The sequence below is a fragment of the Mixophyes fleayi genome, chromosome 4 (genome assembly GCF_038048845.1).
Source record: "Mixophyes fleayi isolate aMixFle1 chromosome 4, aMixFle1.hap1, whole genome shotgun sequence".
NCBI classification, from domain to species: Eukaryota; Metazoa; Chordata; class Amphibia; order Anura; family Limnodynastidae; genus Mixophyes; species Mixophyes fleayi.
The window spans coordinates 163,221,106-163,246,684 of NC_134405.1; the positions used below are offsets into that span (position 1 = coordinate 163,221,106).

The 25,579-nt window shown below is 38.2% G+C and overlaps 2 protein-coding genes across 4 annotated transcripts in view; one reads left to right on the forward strand and one right to left on the reverse strand.

Moving 5' to 3' along the window:
• GSAP (gamma-secretase activating protein) overlaps positions 1 to 24,271 on the forward strand; it is a 70,433-nt gene extending 46,162 nt beyond the window's left edge. Inside the window, exons 20-31 of the mRNA XM_075208742.1 lie at positions 715 to 843; positions 934 to 992; positions 4,966 to 4,997; positions 6,111 to 6,172; positions 9,301 to 9,396; positions 10,477 to 10,547; positions 11,912 to 12,006; positions 12,761 to 12,880; positions 13,063 to 13,124; positions 15,747 to 15,851; positions 15,956 to 16,052; positions 22,691 to 24,271. Of these exons, the coding sequence (XP_075064843.1) occupies positions 715 to 843; positions 934 to 992; positions 4,966 to 4,997; positions 6,111 to 6,172; positions 9,301 to 9,396; positions 10,477 to 10,547; positions 11,912 to 12,006; positions 12,761 to 12,880; positions 13,063 to 13,124; positions 15,747 to 15,851; positions 15,956 to 16,052; positions 22,691 to 22,785 (1,023 nt within the window). The 3' untranslated portion in view covers positions 22,786 to 24,271. The remainder of the gene's footprint in view (positions 1 to 714; positions 844 to 933; positions 993 to 4,965; positions 4,998 to 6,110; positions 6,173 to 9,300; positions 9,397 to 10,476; positions 10,548 to 11,911; positions 12,007 to 12,760; positions 12,881 to 13,062; positions 13,125 to 15,746; positions 15,852 to 15,955; positions 16,053 to 22,690) is intronic.
• Positions 24,272 to 24,934: 663 nt separating this feature from the next.
• CCDC146 (coiled-coil domain containing 146) overlaps positions 24,935 to 25,579 on the reverse strand; it is a 165,922-nt gene continuing 165,277 nt past the window's right edge. For all 3 annotated transcript variants that reach the window (XM_075208740.1, XM_075208738.1, XM_075208739.1), the window contains one exon: positions 24,935 to 25,449. In XM_075208740.1, the coding sequence (XP_075064841.1) occupies positions 25,246 to 25,449 (204 nt within the window). In that variant the 3' untranslated portion in view covers positions 24,935 to 25,245. The remainder of the gene's footprint in view (positions 25,450 to 25,579) is intronic.

A 25,579-nucleotide genomic window follows, 5' to 3' on the forward strand; every position in this document is an offset into this window, starting at 1 on the left:
TATGACCACAGTTTCTGAAGCCTTAAGCCGATTACCCATCTCTATAGTGGCCACACAGTTTGTATAGATTATTTTTTTATTCATTTGCGTTTGTCATTATCAATCATGTGTTCAATAATTCCACAGTGTAAACATCCTTTATTACCCACTGGTGGTTTTAAAGTGTGTGTTTTGTTAGTTTTTAAATGTATGACAGTAGAAACCATTGTTTCTAGTGTTAATCTATCCATTGACATTTTGCTATTCACTGATGTTTTGTGCAGTTGTGTAATTTGGAAAGATGCTTATTTAAATTTTTTTAATGTTTAGTGCATGAAAACGCATTGGGAAGCTGTGATTTCTGAAACTCTAATATAAACACATATCAAATGTGTTTTTACCAATGTTTAAAATGAGTAAAACACTAGTGGGTATGAGGCCCTCAAATAACCAGTATTTCTTCTATTAAGGGGGCACTTTTTTAATTGTGCATAGAGTACATTCTGTCAATAAGTTTATCAAATAACCATACAGGGAACCTCCCTCACCCTAAAATGGTTGACACATATGAACAGTAAGTTAAAGTGAGATAAGCTACCATCTTTATATACAGAGTCAATGATGATGTTATGGCATGATGTCTCTTCATGTAGTTTTAAATGTATGTTAGTACTGCTAAATGGTAGCATCATCCTGTTTATCATATCATTTATCACTTTTCTATATTCTGAACAGATTGGAACATTTAAAGGATTTTGGGAAAAGTTTCACTGTGAGCTGGAATACATGAAACACACTCAGCAAAGATTTATTTACAATAGCCACATGCAGAGAAGGGATTGGTGTAAACTTATTTCTCAGGTGGTAAGAGATACTTCATTATAGAGTTAGTTAGAAAAGCTAGGGCTGCTTTAAACCTTTAGTGTATTATTTCCATATCTAATCTTATTACAGGACACCAATGAGAAGAGAAGTTATGTTTATCAGCGTAATATACTCGAGAATGCTAAAAAGTAAGTAAATGTCTGCACCTCTTGATTATATGTGAATATACAATCCTTCCTTTGTGCATTTGTAATTGTTATTCCAATTTCCTTTGTGCCTTAATGGAATGAGAGCGACTACTGGCAGCTTACTCTTATATGAAGATCTCCTTCTTTTAGGGTGTAAATGGAAGTATTTTATTAAATTTGACTCATAATATTTTATTTCTTTTTTCTTTTCTTTTTTTAACAGTTTACATGGCAAAGCAATATTATAACACTCTGGTATAACACTCTGGTATTTACTTATTTTAGGAGAATTAACTGTCTTTGTTTTTTTTACAACATAAAAACACAAAATAAACCTAATAATACAAGTGCATGGATCTAAATATAAAAGTGTATAAATGTAATTTGAATGTTAACAGTAAATGTAGTGCATATGATAGCAAGCCGCTAGTATTAGTATAATATGTAGCAATCCATATCCAATTTTTGTGAGGGTATTGAAACATTTTGTTTATCACATATACCTAGAGTTGTGCCTTCAAGTTGTTTTCCTTTCCATGCAATACGTACATCCTCTATTTTGTCATAGAATGTGTCAGAGTGATAAAAGTGATTGTTTTGTGTTATCAAACAATCTCTGACATGGGAGGCTTTGAATGCATGGAAATCATTAATGGTTGCACAAAGCTGAATATTGTGAAGGATAACCACCGAAACCTTAAAATTTGTTAAATTTGGTGGGTTCCTCATGTGTCTGCTCTCCTCATATGTAGCATGTCATTGATGGAAAGAAATAAGGCTTGTCACATGGTGATGAAAACTTGAGTTTACTAGGCACTATGATATAACTTGTATATATGTCAAATGACATGAGATTTTAAAGATAAGAAAAACAATCATTAAGAGCTGGGATCAAAGTGGAAACAAGAAAAAATCTTGTATCCAATTTGATGAACTGTAAGAAATTATTAGCTTTTCATCTTGTGCATATTCACAAGTGAACATTTATTTATATCCATCACAAGCGCAGGACCTTTTCCCAATTGTATAGTCAAAGTGCGATCTCCCCCTTACTCGCCCCTCCTGCTGCTGTTCTGGGATGCTGTTCTGTCTCTTGCTGAGTCAGGCTTTTATATGCTTTTTGGCAGGAGCGAAGAAAGCATCGCCGCATTTCTGGAGAGCCGTCTAATCGGGATAATCTGCATTAATGTCCAAGTTTTGGAATTCCACCTAAAGTTAAATTTGCAGTTTGGGGTTGAATTAGCCTCTACATTTTGTGGCATTGAATTCCGCTACAGGACTGGTGAAATCCAATAATTGGAAAGCAGCATGATTCATTCTAAATGCAGCTTTGCTCTATTTTTATACTAGTCATTATGTTTTTAAAGAGGTTTTCCTCCTTCCCCCATGTGTCTTATTCTTCCTGTCGCTCCAGCTGAACAAGGCAGATGTTGGTGTAGAGAGGTTTGTTATTTTATTCTTAACTTGCTTTGTTTTTTCTGGGATGGATAACAAAATGTCTTGGTGTCACGCCAATGTTGAAATGCTAGCTGAGACGGGGGTGGCCCCCGGCCTAAGTATTCTCGTTCAGAGTCAGCAGATGCATGGGCATGCCGAGTCTCCCTAAGGGGAGATCCAGTGTACCGTCTGTAGTAGCTGGTCAGCCACACGCTTCCGGGTTACCTGGCATACACACCACAGCATGGAGTTGCACAGCCGGTTATTTACTATGAGTATTACAACCACTTCCTGCACAAGTGTTGTACATAATAGACCCAGAGCCTGCCTAAAGAAGCAGACAAGCTCAAGTTAAGCCCCAGAAAAGGGTTCATTTGTTTCTATTAATGCAGGTAGTAATTCTTTCCCTCCCCAGTACCCTTTTCAGAGCCTGTAGGAGAAAATAAAGACTAGGAAACCCCCCCCAGTAGATTGTGTGATAAGAAACTAGTTGGGAATTGAGAGGCAGTCTGTGCAGTAATTGTATACCAGAGCCCAGTGAAAATATTGACCAGCCTCCTGAGCAATTTAAAGGTCTTATAAAGTGGTTGATGAAAGCCTTTGCAGCTAAGGAAGATCTCTATGCTCATCAAGGAACAAAAAGGGGCAAATATATCTAGAAACTGATCTGCTAGGACCCTCTAGTTAAGACATAGGGGTATATTTACTAAACTGTGGCTTTGAAAAAGTGGAGATGTTGCCTATAGCAACCAATCAGATTCTAGCTATAATTTTGTAGAATGTACTAAATGATAACTAGAATCTGATTGGTTGCTATAGGCAACATCTCCACTTTTTCAAACCCACAGGTTAGTAGATAAACCCCATAGAGGAGTCCTTACATGAATATAATTAATCATCTGAAAGTGATGAAGGGGAAATAATAGAAAAGTCACGGCCCTTTAATTTGCAAACTGTAGATGTCCTATTTTAAACATTTATTTGAAACTGTGCGAGTGTTACATCTTGTATAGCCAAAGTTTTTTTTTCTTGAGTACAGTCAAAGATTATACAGGATCTTCTTAGTGCATAAAAGGATTAACGACCCTATTTATAAAGAATGGGAACAATTGGACAGGCGGCAGTCTAATCCTAAAACATTAGATTGTATATGTCCTTTTCAAGATGAGGGAGCCTCTAAATGGGTTGTAATTCCTAAAGTAGATGTCTCTGTGGCCAGTTTATTACCATATCATTAGAGGATTAACAACAATTAAAGCAGGATTAGCAATGGCCTCGGTTCCCAGAGCACTAAGCATATTGATGGATACTTCATATAAAGATACTGTCTGATTTTTTTCCTGGGTATCTACTCAGAAAAATGGATATCATGAGAAAAGGGTTTGATTGACTATGTAATGCATCTTTGCAGCTAGAACTGTGGAAAATACAGTAGTAGCCGGAAGACTTTGGACACCAGATCCATAGTGTAAGAACACAGACTAACTAAACTTCCTTATGAAAGTTTATTACTCTTTGGAGACAAATATGTCTATCTATGGATACTGCATGTCCTCTCCACATTACCAAGGACATTCACTAAAGTTCTGGTAGTGTTGATGGCAGCATTAAGAAAACGAGGGATTGCAGTTTGCCCATACCTAGACAACATCTATTTGACGGTGAAGTAGATTCACAGTCAAGTAGATTTAGATCAGAAGATCAAAGTCACCAGGGAGGTGATACAATTATTTGAATGGTGGCAGAATCCAACACAGAGATGAGGGAGTGACTGTCACTGACCCAGAATGAGAAGTATTGACTACAGATTTCAGCTTTACAGGTCCACACATTCGCACACAAATGGTTCTAGGTTTTTGATGACCAGACCAACAGAATGTCCATATAAACATCCTAGAAGTGAGAGCTGTCTGGAACTCCATGTAGCCGACATGCTTACAAAGAAGTTTGGCTACCTACAGATATACCCAATGGCAACATATCATAATACCTAGCTAAAGCTGTTCTTTTTTTGTCACAAGGACCTGTAAGTAGAAGGTATATATGCCTAACAAGACCTTCAATTTGGGGTATGTGTTCCCTCTTTTTCCCCTTTTTCACCAAGTGCTGGGGAATATCAGGAGTGAGGAAGTAGACGTAATAGCGGCTCTCTCCTTTTTGGCCTTGCGGGCCATGGCCCTCGATAGCCTCGGCGCTAGCATAGCCCTGGTCATTATCTTTTCGACCAAACCTTCTGTCATAAATAACATAGACTATATTAAAAGTGACGACTTTTATATGTTTTAAGATTTCTTTCCAAATGATATGATATGTGGGCATTACTACCAAATGACTTGAAGAGCTTTACATGTTCTCATTGTAGTTTTTCAATTACTAGTTATGTTTATCTTATGAAGTTGCTTTTGAGTTAGTCTATAAAAAATTGGGCAATTTTTAGTTCTTTTGAGAGAATCACAGAACATTAACTGTAATTATGGTTTTTTTTTTAATATGCCACATTTTACCTAAAACTGCTTTATTTTTCTTTTAATTTCAGGGTTCTTTTAAACATGGGCACAAGGAGAAATGGTAAATGGTGAAACCAAGATTGTTCATAAGTTTAAGATAAGAAATAAACCTTTTGGGAAAAATGGCACAAATTTGCCATGAGGGGAAATAAAAAAAGACAAAAATTGGTTGTCCAAATGAGAAACTGCATATATCCCAATACAGTTTAAGAGAATGACAATCTGTTTGGTCTAACCTCTAGCCTGAAAGCTATTTATAAGTTGCTCTCTGCAAGGTCCATATTTTTGTGAAAGTATGTCCCACATCCCATGTCACTGATTTGAATAAATAAACTGCCCAGTTAGCAGCAGTGTACACTGCTACTGCAGAGTTGCTTAGATCTCCTTTACTTGTTTACATGTCATATCTTTAAATAAATACAGCAATATATTTTGTGATTATAGAATAATACAGCAATGAAATTGAAGAACTGTTACTGTACTGTAATTTATTTATACTGGTGAAACTGCTAAATTCCTCTTTCTACAAGTTCTTGCATAGAGGGCCAATCTCACTGTTAAATTATGGACCAAGAAGTAACAGGGCATATATTAGAATATAAATCACAATTGTACAACCCTCGGGGTATATTTACTAAACTGCGTTTTTAGAAAAGTGGAGATGTTGCCTATAGCAACCAATCAGATTCTAGCTGTCATTTATTTAGCACATTCTACAAAATGACAGCTAGAATCTGATTGGTTGCTATTGGCAACATCTCCACTTTTTTTAAACCTGCACTTTAGTATATCTACCCGCTTGTCTCTGATGACATATTGAAATGCAAGATTAGCACTATTTTGTTCAATCTCTTAATTAGTTAGTACAAGATTTGTGTGAGCTGGCTACTTTTCGTGACCAGCACATTCCATTATACAGCAGCAACACCTCAACATTTTTGCACTAACTGCAATCAATGGCAGTCATAATCAAGGTTATGACTTATTGGAAAATAGTCTGTACCACTACTGGTGTGTGCAAGCGAGACCAAGTACACAGCCTCATAGGTGCTATACAGATTGTCTACTCTGCAGGGTGCAGTTATTGCTGCACTGAGAAAGTGGTGTTATGATAACCTGGACGTTTATTATGGCGCAAGATGTCCACTTTATAGATCATTGTTGCCTTCTCCAGATGAAAGAACAGTGCCGTTAAACCAGGAAGAGGACTATGAACAGAAAGATCTTATGGGTCTGGTATGTTGCAAAAAAATAACCATATGGATATTTGTTAATGGAAGTTAAGGTATCTTTGTAAAAAATATTGGAGCATATATTTTTTCAGAGTAATAACACAAATACTTCCAGCAGAACATACAATTGCAAACCACACGTGATCATGCATATAAATGTGCATATGCCCATGTGGTTCACTTGCAGATATTCACAGCTGTGGGGACCAGGGTAATGAGAAATATTGGGACTTCGAAAAACTCTCATTCACTCTCATTGCTTAGTCAATATGCAAAGGGATAATAATGTTTAATCTGAAGGAAATTGTTATCCAAGCAACATCTTTCATTTAATTGAATCTCTCTTGATTTGGTAAAAAATAATTAACAATAATGTGAAGCTCCATTCATGTTAATGGACCATTTATTTCATTGTTATTTTCTACATGTAGTGTACCTGGAGTGTATGGAAAAATACAGCACTACACTGGTGTCACTGCTCATGAACCCCCTACTGGGTGTTTACACAATGTGCTCCCATAGTGATACATGTACTCTTTCAAGATTTGCACTTGCATTAAAAAGACACAGCATTTGAATGCCAGTTAGGAAGGTCCCTAAGGTAGCTGTATAAAAATGGAAAACCAAATTAAATAATTACACAGTATATATTATCTAATCTAATATATAAATGCATTTCCTGGAAAGCACACTAGATGTCACTAATCCCCTTGAAAAAAAATAATATTTTACAGAAGTCCTAAATAAAAGATCCCACATAAATTTGTGTATGTGTGTGTGTGTGTGTATGTATATGTATATGTATATGTGTTTGTGTGTATGTATGTATAGATCTATATCTATATCTCTATCTATCTCTATTACACACTCTATCTTAGCCAGTCACATGACTGTTCAATCCATTTCTGAAATTATTTTCAGTTATATCTACACTTTTGTGTATGTATTACAATTTTGATCATATAACACATTTGACATGTTCCCCTCCACCCACTCTGTGTGGTAACACATTACCCTTCACCGTTAGGACAGATACAGAGGGACCTGGAATGTTTGGACAGTATATGTGCCTGGGTTCTACAGCATGTTGTGAGTCACTGGTGTAGAAAGTCCCCTCACAGCTTCATTCTTTTGGTTAATAGAAACTTGGTTTCTTTTGGAGCAGATGACCATTCCCACTCTCTTCTTTGATAAGTTGAAGAGAGGTTTGTTTTTCTATTTAAACTTACAGCCAAAAGCTATACACCCGATGAAGGCCCCTGTGATGATATGTGGGACGTGGCTTGGCGCAAGTATTTAGTTTATGAACTAAGCTGCATATACGATATAAACATTCCCTTCCACACGCAGGGATGGCAGTGGAAGGCAGGGCTATCTGATCACAGAACTCTGATCTGACATAGAATAATGTACCAGATACAGAATTCCTTACACGTTGTTTTTTGTTTTTTTGTTTTTTTTTTGTTGAAGTTTTAAAAATCTGATTTTACAGTATGAAACACACACACACATGTGTATATATTTATATATAATTATATGGACAAAAGTATTTGACCATACCTGTTAATTATTGAATTGGGGTGTTTGATTTTATACACCTCTGGCAATGGGTGTGATTCAAGCGCATAGCCATGCAATCTCCATTTGCAAACATTTGTAATGCAAAATGGGTTGTCCTAAAGAGCTCAGGGACTTCAAGCGTGGTACTGTGATAGGATGCTGCGTTTACAATAAGACAGTTTGTGGAATATCCAGCAGGGATGAAATTTAACAGTCAACTGGCATGCTGTCAATCAACTTCCACATATTGATTGCCGCCCATTCTTACCTAATCAATGCTTGGAGTTTGTCAGAATTTGTGGGTTTTTATTTGTCCACCCATCTCTTGACGATTGAACACAAGTTCTCAATGGGATTAAGGTCTGGGGAGGTTCTTGGCCATGGACCCAAAATTTGAGTTTTTTGATCCCCGAGTATTGTTAGTCACCAAACTGTGCTTGGATGGTTGGGAGAAGTTGCTGTTGAAGGATATTTTGGTACCATTCTGTATTCATGGCTGTGTTCTTTGGCAAAATTGTGAGTGAGTCCACTCCCAGCAGTGCAGAGCTTGCTCAGGAATGGCAACAGGGAAGTGTGAGTGCACCTGCACTCACAGTGAGGCGAAGACTTTTGGAGGATGGCCTGGTGTCAAGAAGGCCAGCAAAGAAGCCACTTCTCTCCAGGAAAAACATCGGGGACAGACTGATATTCTGCAAAAGGTACATGGATTGGACTGCTGAGGACTGGGGTAAAGTCATTTTCTATGATTAATCCCCTTTCAGATTGTTTGAGGCATCTGGAAAAACGCTTGTCCGGAGAAGGAAAGGTGAGCGCTACCATCAATCCTGTGTCATGTCAACAGTAAATCATCCTAAGACCGTTCATGTGTGGGGTCGCTTCTCAGCCAAGGGAGTGGGCTCACTCAGAATTCTGCCTAAGAACACAGCCATGAATAAACTTTTGAACTTGTGGTCAATCCTCAAGATGCAGGTCGACAAACAAAAACCAACAAATTCTGACAAACGCCAAACATTGATTAGGCAAGAATGGGTGGCCATCAGTCAGTATGTGGCCCAGAACGGCATACCAGGGCAAATTGTAGAGGCCTTCAAAAAGAAGGGTCAACACTGCAAATATTGACTCTGCATAAACTTAATGTAATTGTCAATAAAAGCCTTTGACACTTATGAAATGCTTGTAATATTACTTCAGTATACCATAGCAACATCTGACAAAAAGAAGCAGCAAACTTTGTGAAAACCAATAATTATGTAATTCTCAAAACTTTCGGCCATGACTGTACATAATGTGATATGCCATACTGCCACTTCTCCTTCTGTTGTGATTGTAATACATTTACATTACATTTTCCATACAGCCATTTCTAAATTTCTACTTTGACCACAGATGTACAATAAAGAAAACAATTTACAATATAGGAGATAAACTTTTTTTAATATGGTTTCAGTTGCTTTGTGACGTGTAACGTTCTTGTAGTGCTAGTTGATGTGCACATTATGTATGGCAGTGTGTGCAGAATGTCAATAAATTTTCTAAAGAAATATAGTTAAAGCAGTTAATTTTCCATTACAGATGATGGTAAAATTAAAAGATCATTTATCACAGCATCTGCATCATGTCAGTAAAAACAAGATTGACAAGATTGTTCTGGATTTTGTCTCTAAACAGGTAAATGGCTAAAGAACCAGTAAGCATATAACTCACATTCTTCATAGACCTCTTGAGGCATCCATAATCTATGTGTATTTATATGTATATAACAGTTGTCGTTTTTTTTGTTTTTTTTTTGCAATGCTTTCTTGAGAAATGTTATACTGGTTTCCATTCTCTTCAGACAGAATTATCTCCTACTTTTTAAATACCCAGTGTTGATTCAGGCTAAGAAAGTATTTTCAATGACAGTGATGTTATGTGTAGTAACTAAACCACTGCAACTTTTTGCTCCTTTAATATAAGGAGCACATCTATCATGATGTTACCAACATAGGATACAAAAATTAGCGGTCTTCAACAAGTTAAAGTAAACCTTCCATTCCTCCTCAGCAATAAACTACCACATTGGACATGCTTTAAAATATCTACTGTATATAACACCCAGAACTTAAGAGATATTTACCTCCACTTTCTGCTCCCCTCACCCCTTATGATGCTATCATTGCTTGAGCTGTGAAAGGCAGGGCAAATGTACCTAATAACTGGACACTCATTCTTTATATACATTTAGCTGTAGAGACATCAACTCCTTTATTTGTACAAGTGAATTGGGCCAGCTTATAAAGCGGCACCACCGATCCCTATGTAAAGGTCATTTTGTTTCTAAAACTGAAATTACTGAATGTTTTCAGGTAAATGCATAGGTTTGAGCAAGTACACGTGACAAAGTATTAGTAGTGTCCATATAATGAGTGATCTTCAGGTTTGTTCATGTCGCATATTAATTTTGTGTGCTACTGCTAGTTCTATATACATGTACAAAGTGTAACTATATGCACTGATCTGGAGCCTAGCAGTACAGTTTAATGCATGTAATAAGTACCAGGTTTTTTTTTATATTCGGTATGACATTTGTAATTTTTATTTTGTATTAAATGGAAGTTTCCCTTGCATAATTCTTTTAGGATAATACATGAACAGATATAATCAGCCACCAAGTGTCACGCTAGGCAAGAAAGTTGACAAAAATGTCATATGTACTATATAGGAGTACTAAAATCTCATAATATTGATTGGCATATTTTTCCACCATAGTTGGACCTGGTGTGTCAGATATTGGAGGTTGTTTGGAGAAAACATGCGTTGGATCCGGGTGTTTTATGTTTGTAAGTATGATGATTGTGCCTGTTTTCTTTCTCTAGTACCCATGTTTTTGTGACACCTAATAGTCTGAGTGGGCCCTGGTGCTTTCAAAGAGCAAGACTTTATTATATGGTTGGCCATTAAAGATATTTTACTAATCAAGCTCCCACTAGCACCACCTATGCTGGCTTGTCCAATCCAATATAATAAAGAGCATCACTTATTGCCATTCAGGTCCCAAGGTCTACAGAACTGATGAAGGGGAGATTCTGGAAGAAGAATGAGGAAGAGTGGGGGCTATTTCCCAAACAGTGGGGAAATGGGTGTCTGGCAATAATGCTATTTTTGGGAAGTACAAATCTAAAATATGATTGAATGTAGATCTCCTTCAAGATTACCCACTGCAACTGTGAAGAGGAACTTCACTTTAGAGCAGTATATTCCAAATTCTAGTCTCTCTGCACCCACTAATATGACAAGTATTCCATATTCTGGAACCACTTGTCAGCAGCTATAAACTGGTGATTTTAAAGATCCATTACTTCTCCCTGGTGAACAGCTGGGGAAGGTGCTAAAGTAAACTGAAGGTATCGCACAGTTAGTAGGGATGGCTGGTCTGCTGTTAGTCATCCCAGCAGCTATATTAACCATTTACGTTCAACCTTCTCTCAGTTGTCAGTCAAGGAAAAGTGACTATTACAGGAGGCAGTGGAGGTAGGACCATGTGGTTCTTTTACGGAGAAGGGTGTAGGGAGTGATTATTTGGAATATAATGCTGCTACAAGAAGTTATCATTTAAACGTTACTGTGATATGGCCCAGCAACATACCCAATTTTGTATTGTTTAAATTGGCAATCGCATATAAAATGGTATTCTGTTTGTGTTTGTTTTTAAAACATAAACCACTGTGGCTGGCTATAAGCAGAATCTTGGTTTGTTTCTCCAGGCTGCTATTACTGATTTACAATTTTGCACCATGTCATGGCACATGATTTAATGAGCAGAGAGGCTTTGGACTCTTCCCTCTTCTTCATATGCATACCGAGGGTCTGAGTCTATTTGGGTGAGTGGCAGCCCCAATTGTCTGCTCTCCAGAGAGATTTTGAAAATGAGATAATGATTTGTAGGAGGGCAGCTACGAATAATGTAGCATGTTTTAAAGATATTTAACTTGCTATTTAAAAAAAAATAACAATGTGGGATTGTGGTTTTAGACCAGAAGTCTGGTGTAAAAACAAATAGTCCATTAGCAAAATAAATTATTTTACATTTATTGGTATACCTTCACTTTAAGTGCTGTCAATGCAAAGTAGTTTTCATTCTCTACAATGCAGTAAAGATATATATTTGAATATGTAACCAATTCCTGTTTAAAATTTCATGCAGGGATGGAAGTGGAAAGTCTTCAGAGTATTTTGCATTTCATGTCATGTGCCGAATTTCAGAAGCTGCAAGCAGAATGTGCATGCCTTTACCTCCTGGTAGGTTACACCATAGATGAAACACTACCTACTTATTAGATACTGCATCTAAGTCATCCATGCTGATTCCCCCCTCACAGGATGAGGTTTACTCTTTGCTTGTTGTAACCCCCTCAAAATTCACCTTTCCTTGTTGGTTAATAGCTTCTGTAACTCTATACAAAGATCATTTTACAACATTATGAGATAGATAGATATATCTATCTATCTATATATATATATCTATATCATTTATCTGAATAATATTTGCATGAAACACCCTCTGGGGCTAAATTTACTAAGCTGCGGGTTTGAAAAAGTGGGGATGTTGCCTATAGCAACCAATCAGATTCTAGCTTTCATTTATTTAGTACTTTCTACAAAATGATAGCTAGAATCTGATTGGTTGCTATAGGCAACATCCCCACTTTTTCAAACCCGCAGCTTAGTAAATCTAGCCCCTGGAGTGTTCTCCTTAACGAAATAAGTCCAAACTAGCGCTAACACCTCTTCAGCAAATGGCTACATTAAGGGTTTACTCATCTAACATGGCAGACAGAATGACAGCTTGGCAGACTTGCTTTGCAGAAAGGCACTTTGTGTGTGCGCTTTTAATTTGATATACATGTTAATTTCAGAATATACACAAAATTTGTCCTACTTTGTTGCCAGCATTAAACTATAGGAAAATGTTTATATAATTGTTTGAAAGGAAATACTAAAACTTGGAATAGTGTGGATATTTTTAAAGGACTCCTGATGTGTGTTACTGTAGGTTTTCAGACGCTACATCTGGTTCTAGCTGTGCGATGCCTCCCCCTAGGAAATTTACTCCATTACATAGACAATGGAGCGCTGCCATTGACGGAAACGTTTGTTGTTAAACTCCTCAAAGGTAAAATTTCTTTCCATGTTGTGAATGCAAATTTTCAAAATACTGAAATGCCCTCTGACAGGGAGTCATGGTTTATTCTGGTCATGTGACCATGCTCTAATGTAATTGGTAGTTATATGGTACACAGTAAAGATTGTTTAGGTACATGCAATACAACCTTACAGTAACATCTTATTTTACAGAGCTGGATGACAGCGAGAAAAATGAAAAACTGAAGTGTAGCATAATTATACGTCTTCCAGAGGTAGGATAAGTCTGCAATATTTTACTAAGCTGAATCTAAGTTTACTTATATTTGAACCAAATGTACTGATATAAAGTGCTTATTACAACAAGCTGTACAATATACTAGAACAATTCATTTAAGGATGTGTGCCAGTTAAATGTTGGTTGTCCTTGTGTATTCTTAATAATAATATAATATTATTATTATTTAAATCCATCATTAAATAAAGTAGTGGTTCTTAATTCAGTTCTCAGCGTGGGTTATTCCATATCCAGTGATGCAATACAATTTATCTCACCACTTTCTTCACGTTTATTCTCTGCATACAGTTAGTACTATAAGAGAAGGTCTCAAATGTTAAAGATGATATTTATTTATATTTCAATGGCTAGATTTTCTTTATTTATAAGTGTTTAAACATTTAAAAAATGTGCACATTATCTCTGAGCAAACAAAAACAAAATTTTCTGGAAAAATAAATAAATATGTACAGAATGTAACTGTCTTTAATTTGATATAACACAGGACTAGGTTTCAAGAAGTTAACAACATTTCAAGGTTTCCCAAAAAAACATGAAAGAGAATTCCTATATAGATTGAAGTGTCTTACAAAAATACACAAGTTTCATAGCAAATGGTCTGGTGTAAGCACCTCCGTATTTGCTGTCTTAAAGGTGTCAGTAATGTATTACTATAGCTTTCTCAAGTTTCAAATAAATTGTGGGTGTGCTTCCCATTATGCAGAGATGCCTCCAGCCTGTCTGTTTTCATAACAGGGATCCACATGCCGAGAATGCTTTTTCTGGCTGCTGCTGACTTTGCCATGGTCAGTTTTGTAACTCGCGGTGTACGGTAAAATGCCTAAGATTACCCAATGAGGTGTAATGGCAGATAATTTACCAAATTCTTTGTAGCAAATTGCTGCACACAGATCCATAAGCTCCTTATAATAGGATAGTTGGAGATCCGAAAGAACTCGAATATGTTTGGAGTTGGGTGTGAGGTATCCTCTGTGTAAGATATTTAACAACATTTCTACGTGTGTTACTGCTGAAAGCAATTTAATAGCAGTGTTTAGGTGTATAAAGTAATATGGCTACTTCCAATTAAGGAAAGAGTCTTAACCACAGTGTTACGCTTGTTTTGATTGTGGTGCGGTCTATGGATTCCCATAGGAAATTATAATGTGAATAAACTGATAGAGATAGAGAGGGATAGATATATATATTATAATAAACACACAATTCATTTCCACATTAAACTTAATTTTATTCAAGGTGGAACAATCATTCGGTGAAAATATCATAAAATTAATTAGCTACACATTGGCAGACATAGTGGGATAGTCAAGGGCAGGGCCGTAACTAGGGCTGTGCGATAGTGGCGACCGCCCAGGGCGCAACGATGAAGGGGGGGCGCAATTTAGGAATATTTTAGGTTAATTTGGTTAAAATTGATGGCTAGGGGGGCGGCATTTGTCTTTCTCGCCCAGGGCACTAGAATTCTAAGTTACGGCTCTGGTCAACGGGGGTTTGTTTTTTACAGGTAAGGGGCCGGGCGAGGGTAGGAGGAGGGAGAACCGGGTAGCAGAGGAGGTGGGGATGATAACCACTGAGGAGGGGGAAAGGTTTTGAGCCCAGGAAGGGGGAGGATAAGCGGTGGAATGACTGTATGATGGTAAGATTTATTGTGAGAAGGTGATTTAATAAAATATTCTCTGTACAGCGCTGAATAATATGATGGTGCGATAATATATTAACTAAAGATTTTTTATTTATTTAAAAGTGACTAGAGAAAAAAAACTTAACTTTTCTAATATAATGCACCCTTAAATGTTCTGTTAAACCAATGTATGGCTCTTTACTTTTGACCATGCAAAATAAAGAATTTGAGAAAAAAATATCTTGTAATAAATTAAGGGTTTTTTTGTTTTGTTTTTTTCTTAAATTTTAAAATTTATGAATCTGTAGTTTTGAAGAAGCTATAATTTCAAAATCAGTCAGTGTGTTTAGTTTTATTGAAATATCTCAATGCTGGCCTGAGAAAATTAGGTTTTTGTATGCTTAAAAGTGCAAAAATTTGCATAATTTTGACATTTTCAAACCATTCTAAATCAAACTATATAAGATTAAAACTCAAAATCATTTGATGGCCTATTAGGGTTATACTGAGTGAAATCTGGAAACCTAAGTTTTCCTATTAGAAGCAGAGTAGACCGATTCTAATATTCTCATGCATATTTATTACTGTACATGTGAACAGAAACTATATACTCTTATTTCTTTGTCTCCAACGAGAGGTCTAATTGGTTGAAAAAAAAATTAAGTGCAGTAACCCTTTTATTAAACCTCTATAACTATAATACATGTATCTCATATGTTGTGTGAAGCTTGTGTTTTATTTTGTTACACAAATAGTGTAGATTGTTTATATGCAGTGTAGGCCACTTATGTATTTTTATTTTCCATGAGTTGGTGCCAGAGTGTAGAGTCTGTGACATAAGGCTCCAGGATATCCTGATTTATCATATAAACCTACTTAATGTCAGGAAATCCTTCAATGAAAGTGTTGAGTGGACCCTCTCATACACAGGATGCAAAAGAACATTGACACATTTTTCATTATTTTTCTGTTATCCAGAACATTTGTGAAAAGGTCCATCACTTGTGGGATCATGCCATCAGCAATAATTTTATTGCTATGAAGTACGTGAAAAAACTGCTCTTTAGGCTTAACAAAAGGGAGGTGCGTATATGGACATTCATTTTTATGTGCGCATCCAGTGTAATGCCATAAATCGGATATGGACAATCCCTACAGCAATCCTTAACACTTTATTTCTTATGCAGGTTATTCGTCAATCAGTAACTGACCGCTCTCCGCTGTATATTAACTTTCTACCACTGAATTACTTGATACTGATGCTATCGGAAGTGGAAGACCGAGGTAACAGATTTGTTTTTTTGTAATAAACCTCCTCTCCTTTTGAAAAAAAAAAACCACCCAGTTCAGATTTATACTTCCTGCACTATTTTTAGTCAAATTGTCCAATAAAAAAGTTGACATAGAACACCATCAAAAACCAAAAGAATCTCTCTAAGCAAGTATATTTCTCTTTCATTTGATGCGTGAATCCTTAATTTCCCTCCCCTCCCTACATGTCCCCCTCCCACCCATCACAACCCCCCCTCTATACACCACAATTCTAAGATATTAAAAACAACATCTTTACAATACTAGATGAATATACAGTTGTCTTCCGAATACAAAAAGTTATGAGTGTTCCTGCGTTCTGCTGTTTGTAAACACGTGTTATCTATTTTTGATTAACCTCTCGATATTCTGTAATGCCCTCTTTTTACTGAATAAAAGATGTTTCTGATAAAAAGTTTAAAAAAAACCCAAAAGAATCACTTTTTAAGTTGCCAATTTGATATTTTGAACCTAAAATTTCCCCCACTCCCGAGACAAAAACTTGTCCAGAATAATAGAAATGTGAAGGTTTTAACTGTTATGCCCAATCATCCACATGCCATATATCCTGGAAATGATGTGTGTGGAATGACTGACAGCTTTACGTTGCAGTGTCCATATTTACCAACAGAACAGTGCTAGTACTACTTCAGTAGTGCATGACATTTAACCAACATTTTTTCCCCTTAATTCTTAAAACAAGTTCCTATACTACACAACTTGGACTGGTTCATGTGATTTCAGATAAACTCCCAATTGTCACATTAAATAGTCCTTGTACTAGCCAATCCTGGGATAACTAATTTAATATAAAGATCTAGCAGCAAGGCCGGTATTATTCTATTATACTATCTAGTTTATTGTAGTAAACTCTGTAGGCCTCACTGTCCCCATTATGGTGGATGACTTGTTCCATAGGTTTAACCACAAGATTGAAAAGCAGCTTAATTCCAGCTTTAGGTGGAATATATTAACTATATAGTCTTGTACCCAAAGGTTGCTTATCAGGGCTCTGGTGTTCAGAATATCAAGTCGCTGAACTCTTCTATTTGCCTGATGGCGCTCCTGTTGCACTGTGATAATGGACCACACATTGCTGGTCTAAGGAGACTGGATCGGCATGAACATGGGGATTGTGGCTGACCTTTCTCATTCATCAAATTGGGGGACACTGAGACCATGGGGTATAAAGGCTCCAATCAGGACAATGGCACTTTAAAAAACTTCTCATAGCTTTTACTCTTCTCTCATCTATATCCCCATCTTGTAGGCACTCTGGACAGTGTGTTTTTCTTTTGGGCTGCTTCACTTTTAGTTTAATCCTCACTGCTCTGGTTCTTGAATTTGCTTCTGCAACTTCTGAATTTATCACCTCTGCTGTGGTTTTTGTGAGTTTATCTCTATGGAGCTTTCTGCATATCGGAATGGGTTTGAGGAGACACCGAACTTAGTACCTCCTTCCATCGTGCTCTGGTAGTGGGACTTCGTCTGGAGGGATTCCCACCACTACTGCTGCAGGAAGTGTCAGGTACCCTGCTTTGAAACCATACTATGGGGTGAAACCGCACCAGACTATTCACCAGAGGAAAAGCAATGAGTGACTTCCCCTTCCCGACTCCGGGATGAGGGAGACGTATCAGCCAGAGTCTGCTTCAGAAGCCTAGGACCTGCTGGCTGTGCAGTGGACAGCTGTTCCTTGAAGAGGCAACAGTCAGGTAGGGACACCCTTACTCGGGTAGCCCCAACCTAGGCACAGTTAGCCATAAATAAACCACCTTCTTCATGGCTGTTAGCAGAAGTTCTTCGGAGAGTAGGTACTACCTAGGGTAGAATGGCACCTCCTCTTTGGCAAGCTTCAGTTTACAGGCTGAAGTCTGCCAAAACATACACACGTAATTCAGAGCTCCTGAATTGCGGGGATGGGTTTGGTTGAGTGGGTCTGTGTGCTTTATTCTTGGTTAGTTTTTAATTTGTCTGCTGCCTACAGAGTTCACTTTCTACATTTTGTACTCTCGATCTTCTTCTCTCGCCTCATTATCTGTGCAGGTCTGAGAAGGGCCTGCACAGATAGTCTTAACATTTCAATGTTAAGACTATTTTAGCAGTATTCTTGTATGCTTGCATGAAATGTCAGTCTGTTTCCCAGTGAACAGTAGGGAACGGATGACTTGTACACATAATGCAAGACTGACTACCCTCTGATGCGTACCTCTGCAGTTTTCACCACTGTTCAGGCTAATTCCCTGCCTCGTCTGTTCTGAGTGCATGCAGTTAACTGTGTTATGCCCCCAGAGCATAGCTGGAGGGAACTATCCACCGGTCTCTTGCTGAAGCTTCAGTGCATGACACCAGTCATCAGGAGCTAGTAGATGATCCTGTTGCGCAAAGACCTGGCTAAGTCAGTATAGGTATTGGTTAATGTTTCTTACCATGGAGAATTCTTCAGGCGTGAGGTCCCGGAAGAGGTCTGCCTTGGTCCCACCCTGAGGTGGCTGAGTGCTCCTACAAGGAAGAGGAGTGGAGGATTAGTCCACTACAAGGTAGAGGAGAATTCAGACATTGAGAACTCCTCATGCCTTAACGATTTCTCTACAAGATGATAGGTGGTGCACTGCACATCCAGGCCAGCGACGGACAATAGGCTATTTAGGAGGAGGAGAAAACCATTAGGTTCATTACTTCGTTCTCACTGTTGGCTTCTTTCCACTTGCCACTTTCCCCTGCCCTAGGGGGATAAGGATAAATGGAATAATCAACCTAAAATAGCACTTTTATATAGGATCGCCACTATTCTGATCCCTAATGCCATAGCCCTTTAGGGGATGGTACAGAAAAATATTAGAAACCATCCTTAAATCATTGCGGCTGCTGCTTCCCTTTACTTATATCTGGTCTGGTGTCTCTTGGCTCTCAGTTGTCTGCCCTGTTCTGTATGACTATCCAGAGGATGAGGCTCTCAATCTTCAAGGCCATGCAGTTTCTTGAATGAAATTGTGCAGTGTTTTACCTGTTGCTCTCTTCATCATCATCATCATCGCCATTTATTTATATAGTGCCACTGATTCCGCAGCGCTGTACAGAGAACTCATTCACATCAGTCCCTGCCCCATTGGAGCTTACAGTCTAAATTCCCTAATGCACACAGACAGAGAGAGAGTCTAGGGTCAATTTTTGTTAGCAGCCAATTAACCTACCAGTATGTTTTTTTTGGAGTGTGGGAGGAAACCGGAGCACCCGGAGGAAACCCACGCAAACACGGGGAGAACATACAAACTCCACACAGATAAGGCCATGGTCAGGAATTGAACTCATGACCCCAGCGCTGTGAGGCAGAAGTGCTAACCACTAAGCCCCCGTGGTTGAAGGTCGGCATCATTAACAGGGGCAGTAACTTTGCCACAGGGAATTGAACAATTGTGACAACAGTTGCAAGTCTTCAGGGCTGGGCTGGGGTGTGGTAGTTCTTCTCTGGATCAGGGTCAGTGGTTGCAGATAGAGGCCAAATTTCTAATAAATGTCCTAGAACTGAGGGTAGGGTTTAATACGGTCATTGAGGTATAATTTCACTTGTGGGATAAACCCATAAGAGTTCAGATGGGCATCACCACCGTGCTGTATATCCACCATCAGGGAGGCACAAGGAGCCTCCTTGCAATGCAGAAGTTCACCATGTACAGGACCGAACATAATGTTCCGGCAATATGGTCAGTGTTTATTCCAGGGTGACAAATTGGGAAGCCTATTATGGTTAAGACACTTCCTGCATTCAGGAGAGTGTCCCCTCAAACAGTCTTTCAGTAGACTCTGGAAGGATGAGGTCAGCTAGTCTTTCACATCATGATGTATTGACTGCACAACAAAGTGGAACGTTGTTGCATAATGTGACGAAATGACTGTTATAACCCTGTGAGCATTCGGTTTCTCATTTCTCACATAATGTGGATTGTAGCAAGTACTTTTTATAGCCCATGCTTTTGTTCCCCAGCTCACCAGACTACAACTGCATTGTCCAATAATATGTGGCTAAGGGGACATTGTAGTTCAGTGTACATATGTATATTGTGTATTGATGACTTGCAGTAAGGATGCTATTCACTGTCTTTAAAGTGAAGCCAGGGGGATTATGGGTAGGGATAAGGTTGTAATATGCTGGAGTGGGAAAACTAATTATTGTCCATTGTTCTCACCAGGCTAGTCCAGACAGGCCTTCTAACAGGGGAGGTTTTGTGGAAGGACAGCTCATCTTCACTCCCCTCTCCAACCCCCCCTAGTCCAGCACTGACCAATGCTTAAGGAGAATAGACCCAGGGGTGTGCAGAGGGAGGGGAAAGACTGTGGACATTAGACCCGAGATATAAGGAGTCACTCCAAGGGGGAAGGGGGTTCATTCTGGGATTTCATTCATGAAGACTGCAAGATCTAGCTTTTGAGTTGTTGTTCTCTAACTAGAGTCTATATATGCAGCTGAGAGAGATCCATGGGTCGTGAAGTCTGGACAGCCAGGTGACTATTGCTCCTTAAGCTATTGGGGTGAGGGACAGATGATGTGGTAATCCTGCCTGGCATTTATTTACTGTGTGTACATAATATTCTAGTGGTGTTTGTATGACAATAAATATACTGTTGTATTTTTATAACTGCATTTGCCTGAGTGACCATACGAATCCTAGAAGGTACTGGGAAGACTTCCCTGGCATAGGAAGGCACCCGTGGGTGGCCAGCCAGCGTGAAGTGGGTAGCATTGGGCCAGATAAATCTGGTATATTCACACTTAAGAACAAGGGATTAGCAGGCATTTCTTGTATGACTAGTTTGTGGGATTTGCAGTTAGTTTGTCTGTTGCCACTGATGGCAATGCTACCACAAGTTCTCTAACTATAAAAGGTCTGCGTGCTGTTTCAAGTTGTTGGTGGGCCCGCTATGGCGTCTTCCTCTAGAAAGGATTTATGAATCTGGAGACTTTTTTTTTTCTTCCTTCATTTTTGGACTTGCAGGATCATGATTTACTGGAGGCACAGATCTTCTTGCAGAGGTAGACACATTTGAGACCACTATTCAGTCCTTCTTTAGCCAGCCGTTGGACTTAAATTTAGTGTTGAAGGTTTTGTAGCAGGCTTCCCTTGAAGCTCTGGGTTCTGTGGATTTCCTGTTCTCACTGCATCCTTTTGGCCACTTTCACAGCCTGGAGGATGTCTGGTAGTTCGCCATATTTTTATTTTTTTATTTTTTTCCCCCCTGTGGATGGTGCTATACGAACCCATCTCTCCATCATCATCTTTAGATTCCATTCAGGACATTTTGATTCCAGGCAGTGGGACAGAATCAGATGTCGGCGTAAGAAGGATTTCTTCACTTGCTGGATGTGGTCAGGGTATTAAGGATATATGTCAGAAGCTCACTTGAGTATAGGAAGACTGATGATCACCTGACCAGTATCAAAACAGACTATAGCTAGGCGGATCATTTTTTATGATTCATCACACTTCTATTGGAGTTTATAGGTGCGCTATACCAGATCAGGGAGCAGCATGGTGCTTCGGCTGAGCAGCTAGGTGGGATGGCCACATGGTCCTCGGTTCATACTTTCACACAGTTTTCAAGTTCAGTGGTTTTGCATCTTGGGATGCCAGTTCTGATCAGAAAGTACTGTCCCAGAGACTCTGTGAGTGTACTCGCACAGAGGGGCAGCTTTGGGACATACACAGTGTCTCCTTGTCCTCAAGTTGGATGAAGGAGAAAACAAGATTTTTATACATTTGTTAAATGCTTTTCTCAATCTATTTGGGGGATACTGAGTGCCCACATGTTTACGCTTTAGCTCCCCTGGTAAATGTTTTCAGGAAGGTTTTTGTTTCTCTCTCTCCAGTTCTGTCCTATGGGGCTTAGTAGAACTGTGTTGCCTGCAGGATGGGGAATATAGAAGAGGGAGGCGTAGAAGCTATGTAAAATTTTAAGTGCTAGTGTGCACATTTGGAACACCTGTACCCTATGGTCTGTTACCCCAATAGATTAAGAGAAAAGGATCTAACATATAGTAAAAAACCCAGTTTGTATTTAGGATATTCCATTAAAAATGTAACACCTTTTTATATTTTTGTGAACACATTTTTCTATTTTATTCTTTTTAATTTTTGTGTCAGTCTGGTTCACCATGTTAACATAATGTAGAAAATACTGCATTGAATTGAACTACACTTTTTGGGACTAGTTTGAGCCTTTCTTTTGTTTTGAACATCAAGATATAAATAAATAATATGTTGTTACTTTGTAACATATTACATATATTATCTATTTATGTATTTGTTTGGGAACATGGGATTTGGTTGGTCATGAAAGCATGTCAGATTCTATGATCATCAAACCATTATGCATTACTAGGACCTTTGGGGCTTTTACCTTTTTTTCTTTTTTTAAAAAAAAACAAACAAACAAAAACCTGGAAGGTAACTTACCATTTCAGTTATATGGTTTGTGCTTTTTTGCGACAGGAGAATAACAGCAACATATATTTACAGTCCTCAAGTATTAAAAAATAAAATGTTTAAGGAATAACATGTAAAACTACATTTATTTGCTGCATAATTTTAACTTTCTCTTCTCTGGTATTCCAGCATTGAACCCTTTTGAGGAAGATAACATAGATGCTGCATTTCTGGAAGAAATTGCCTTAAAGCGAACCTCTGTTGTTCTTCATCTACAAAAGTGATGGAAATGGACCATATTCTTTTTTAAATGTAACTGTGTACTAATACCTGTTCATACACTTTGATTGTATGCACAGGGGGGATGACCATATATCCTGGACCAATTTTGGTTGAAATAATGTTGTATATGTAATACCTGAATTCAGTAGTTTAAATGTGAGCTACTTTTATGTCGGCTACAACTGCTATTGTGACGTCTTTTCATCTGAAAAGTATGTTCCTTTGTAGGTGATTGTAATGTATCATTTATATTGGCAATGCACTGGTTTTAATCGGTAAGGTGAAACCAGTATTGTGCTAATAGTGTTTAAAATTAAATCTGTTCCTCATAGGAACTGTGTATTTAGGTGTAAAATAGCAAATACTGTTGCTCTGACAATGTTTCTAGCTGTCATCAGTGGTGGATCCAGGGGGGGGGCGATCGTCCCCCCTAGCAGGGGCTTGCTGTGCAGGTCCGTTTGCAGTGACAGGCAGGGACAGTGTGCTGCCCGGCTGCTCTGATTGTGTTTTAAACACAATTGGAGCATCCGGGGAGCACACTGTCACTGCTGAACGGACCTGCACATAGTGTGCAGCCGCCGGCAGCCTCAGATGTCAAAAAGTGGGCGGGGCCAAATCTCCCCCCCTACATCGCCCCGGGTACAAATATTCTCTAGATCCGCCCCTGGCTGTCATACTTGCTTCCAATAGTTTTGGCCCAATACGTATCTGCTAGATGTGTAAAAATGTGGCGGTATATGAGAATTTGATTAGTAATCACTCTTGTATTAAACGTCTGTGAAGGGTCTGCTGAGACTGTGCCTAAAGGTTTTAGAACATATGAACTAATAATGGCAGGTTGCATAATAATGTGCAGAGTTCAGTAGAGTCCAGAACCTTTCCACGTCCAAGAAATGTTGATGTCTGTGACGTTTCCATCAGGCAGCTGGTTGGACCTATTTTCTTAGTGTTGTGGTCTGTTACTCAATGCTACCCTTGTGTAGTTCATATTACACTTTTAAGAGTGGGTTTTCAAGTGTAACTTTTTTTTTTCTTATGTGCGTGTTATCTCTGCTTTGTCACACTTCTCTGTATTATATGTTGTGTAATGATAATGTGGGTTGATTGCTGGGAAGTTAACACATATTTCCTATGGGTTTTTTTAGTGGGGAAGTAACACTTCTCTTTTAATTTACAATTATGAAACTAAGCACGTTTGTTTAATTAAAACCATTCTGTTACATTATCTCCTGTGATTCCTAATAAATGGGATGTATGCTTGCATGTATACTGTTAGCTTGCTTATGTGCCATTTAAGTCTATAAGGTAGTTTTGGGACTCCATCTGTCTAATGGTTAAATCTCTCTACCACAGTTTACTAAGAACCATAGAGTAATCTTTATTTGTAGGACTTGTATGTGCAACTAGCTATGTTTTCTGCAGGCTTTTCTTTTATTATGCCAAGATTATGCAAAGTGTTACTATATATTGATCAGGCATAAAATACCATGTATACCAACTCTCTTCTCTCACTTGTATTTGACAAAAAACCTACACCTGAATCATCTTTTATGTAAAGTTTGAACTCTTGTATTTTAAATTTACAAAAAACATGTTCATTGAGTATTATGCAGGACAATAATAACTCCTCTTTCACTTGTGGAAATATTTCATTACGTTTAGAAAAATATTAATGTACAGAATGCTATGATTAGACAAGGTATCTCGCTTACTTTGTCACTGTATACATTTGTGCATTGGAATCAAGTTCTGTACTCACTCATACTCATTTAAACTGAAGGCCAAGCAAGTACATGGATGTTGTATGTGCAGGTGATGCTTTTTCCCCCCAATATGTTCAAACTTCCCCCTTGTTGAATCTTGGCAAGGTGAAATTTCAGGCTTGTGACTTTAATACGTGTGTAGCTATTTGTAAAGAAATATTTTGATGTGATATAACAGCATTATGCTGTTATATTTAGCAGGGAAACTGACATATGAGGTTTTATTTTGTAAATGGGACACACCCTGTAAGGTAGTATGCCAGGCCTTTGAAACTGAATGCATTTTATACTGCATGAAATGCAGATATTTCTGTGATTAGATCATGCATTGCAAAATAGGTTAGTGAATATGAAATTTCAGTCCTGATAAACATATAAATGATCCATGTTTGTTAAACAAATGTTTATTGGAATAACATTGCACTGAGATAGAAAACCGTGCTATCCATGTTTAGATTTTGGCTGAAAACATGAAATTTTTCCCATCAAAGTCATAGCTACGGTATTGCTTAAACACTCAATCCCTGTTTAAAGGACAAAGTTGACCTCATCCAATTATTGGTTACCATTGATGAGCTGTAAGAAACTAATCTGATTTGCTCTATAGGTAGCTACAAAGCAGCATATGTGGCTTTAGTCAATAGTTCCATGAGACTATTTTAAATTTTGCTAATTGGTTTTCAACAGTATAAGTTATTCTTATATTTCTATTGGCTTTATCAGTGGCTTTCTTATGTGCCTCATGTTTGAGCCAGGTTCACTGGGCTTGAAAGGTGCCAAACCCCCATAAGGCCGTGGCAGAGGAAGAGCAGTGTCATCTTCTGGTATGTACGCGTTGGGCCGTTGCTCAGCCGTGGTGTAAATACCATTTGGCAATATGTGTTGATCCTCATCTTCTTCAGTCTGCAATTTAATGAAGGTTAACAGCAATGAGCAGCTACATTTTTTTATCACCTTATTAGAAATGTAACTAGTGTGTGTCTGTGAATGCGGACTATAATACTCATGTCAACAGCCTTATGAGAGCTATTCT